Below are 2,532 nucleotides of genomic sequence, written 5' to 3'. Positions count from 1 at the left end.
AAAAAAAAAAAAAAAAAGAAAGAAGGCAGCAACCCTAATGTCTTTTCTCTGTTTTAGTTACACCAAACCGAAAGGCCAGTTACCAGATTACACATCTCCAGTAGTACTGCCTTATTCTAGGACTACGGTGGAAGATTTCTGCATGAAGATTCACAAAAATCTCATCAAAGAATTTAAATAGTAAGCATTGTGGGCATGTGGCGCCTCCTCTCCTTGTGAGTTTCTGATGTTTTTCATAGTGTTGATTCTTAGAGGAAGCAAACCAGGTAACAAATAGGCTTCTGAAGGGATTTGTGATTTCTCCATATCTCTTCTTGTGACTGTAGCCCTGGCTAGTCTGGACCAGGCTAGCTTTGAGTTTACAGGTCACTGGGGTCTGCCTTCCTGTCCTGACAACTGGGATTATGGGTGTATACTAACACCACTGCCCTCTTCAATTCAAGAGTGTTTGGTGGGACTTAGGTTTCTGCCTTGCCCTCATTAACTCACCTTCCCTTTGGCAGATATTACTAGCTTTAGAGGCTGGGGAGATGGCTCAATGGACAAGAGTGCATGCGCTGAAAACAAGAAGACCCTGAGTTCAGGCTGGGCGGTGTTGGGGCACGCCTTTAATCCCAGCACTTGGATTTCTTTTAATCCCAGCAGGTGGATTTCTGAGTTCAAGGCCAGCCTGGTCTACAAAGTGAGTTCCAGGATAGCCAAACCCCGTCTTGAAAAAAAACAAAAAACAAACAAAAAAGACCCGAGTTCAAATCCCCTGCTGTCACATGAAAGCTGTGCATGCCCGACATGCCTATGAGCCCAGCATTAGATATAGGTGGAGGTTGCAAGCTTGCTGGCAAGCCAGTTTAGCTTTTGCTTTATTCACTTATTTTATGCATATGAGTACACCACCATTGCTCTCTACAGACACACCAGAAGAGGGCATCCGGCCCCATTACAGATGGTTGCTGGGAATTGAATTGAGGACCTCTGGAAGAAAAGTCCGTGCTCTTAACTGCTGAGCCATCTCTCCAGCCCTCTGCAGAAGCTTTAACTCACTTAACTGCTTAGACACACCTTTCTAGCCTGCTTTGCTTTTGTTTTTGAAACATGGTTTCTCTGTGTAACATCCCTAGTTGTCCTGGAACTCACAAAGATTACCTGCCTCTGCCTCCTGGGTGCTGGGATTAAAAGCATCTTTCACTCCTGGCTCAGTTGGTTTAAACTAATTGGCTGTTGACTGACAGCGATCCCATGACCCAGTGTGCAACACTGCTTCAGCAAGTGTCTTTGACTGTTTGTTTATTCTGATGTATTTGGAAGAGGGCTTTTGTCTGTTGTAGTTCTGTACCTTTTAAGATCCAGGATGCTAATTTTTTTTTTTGGTTTTTCGAGACAGGGTTTCTCTGTGTAGTCGTGGCTGTCCTGGAACTCACTCTGTAGCCCAGGCTGGCCTCGAACTCAGAAATCCGCCTGCCTCTGCCTCCCAAGTGCTGGGATTAAAGGCGTGCGCCACCACGCCCGGCCCCAGGATGCTAAATTTGATAAGCTGGCACCTAGGCAGTTAGGGAAGCAGCTGCTTGTTACAGCCACTGACTCTTTATTCCTCTCCATACAGCGCTTTGGTCTGGGGTCTGTCTGTGAAACATAATCCTCAGAAAGTGGGTAAAGACCATACATTGGAAGATGAAGACGTCATTCAGATTGTGAAGAAGTGAAGGCCTCCTCCCATGTGCTGGCTGGCCGCAGCAGTGCTCCTGCTAAGCCCCTTCCTCAGCCCCTCTGTCCTTGGCAGCCTCTGGATTGGGGTACAGGGGTTGATATGGAGACTTCCCAACTGAAACATCACTTTTGTTTTTCTTTCTGAAGATGGGGTCTTATGTGTTTCAGGCTGGCTTTGAACTCTTTGCAGCTGAGGCTGGCCTAGAATTCCTTTCATCAGCCTCCATCTCTGAAGTGCTGGGCTTACCACTGTGTACCTTTAACTCCTTAGCAACGTCACTTTCCCTACTTTGGTGTTACTTCTATTGAACTGTATAAAGAACCTGGTGGGCCCCTTGGCCATGTGTCATTATTCATTGTCAGGTTTGCTGTGGGATGAGGTGAATGAGGAAATAAATGCCTGCTCAGTCATAGGAAATGGGACAGAGAATGGGACATGTGGTGTCCGTTTGTCCATTGGTAGTGTGCTGTAATGATAGACTTTCGCCTGGGTTTGGCTTTCTGTCCTTTCAAGTGGTCCTTCTCTCTCATTGGAGAGAGGAAGGTGTATTAGGTAAAGTTAACTGCAGATTTTCTCCAGCACTGGTCTGTTGAGGCTAGAGTCTATGGATAGCAGTTGAGTGGACTGCTGTGATGAGGGATTTGAGGTGCAAGTTTTCTTTTTTTCTTTTTTTTAATATTATTATTTTATTTTATTTTTTTGGTTTTTCAAGACAGGGTTTCTCTGTGTAGCCCTGGCTGTCCTGGAACTTACTCTGTAGACCAGGCTGGCCTCGAACTCAGAAATCCGCCTGCCTCTGCCTCCCCAGTGCTGGGATTAAAGGCGTG

At 46.1% G+C, this 2,532-nt stretch overlaps 1 protein-coding gene across 1 annotated transcript in view; it reads left to right on the top strand.

Annotated features, from left to right (window-relative positions):
- Nucleotides 1-2,042, top strand: part of Drg1 (developmentally regulated GTP binding protein 1) — a 16,898-nt gene extending 14,856 nt beyond the window's left edge. Inside the window, exons 8-9 of the mRNA XM_021176031.2 lie at nt 58-180; nt 1,601-2,042. Coding sequence (XP_021031690.1) covers nt 58-180; nt 1,601-1,700 — 223 coding nt within the window. The 3' untranslated portion in view covers nt 1,701-2,042. The remainder of the gene's footprint in view (nt 1-57; nt 181-1,600) is intronic.
- Nucleotides 2,043-2,532: the final 490 nt, after the last annotated feature.

This window comes from Mus caroli, chromosome 11 (assembly GCF_900094665.2).
Source record: "Mus caroli chromosome 11, CAROLI_EIJ_v1.1, whole genome shotgun sequence".
NCBI classification, from domain to species: domain Eukaryota; kingdom Metazoa; phylum Chordata; class Mammalia; order Rodentia; family Muridae; genus Mus; species Mus caroli.
This window is presented reverse-complemented; position numbering and strand designations above follow the sequence as displayed.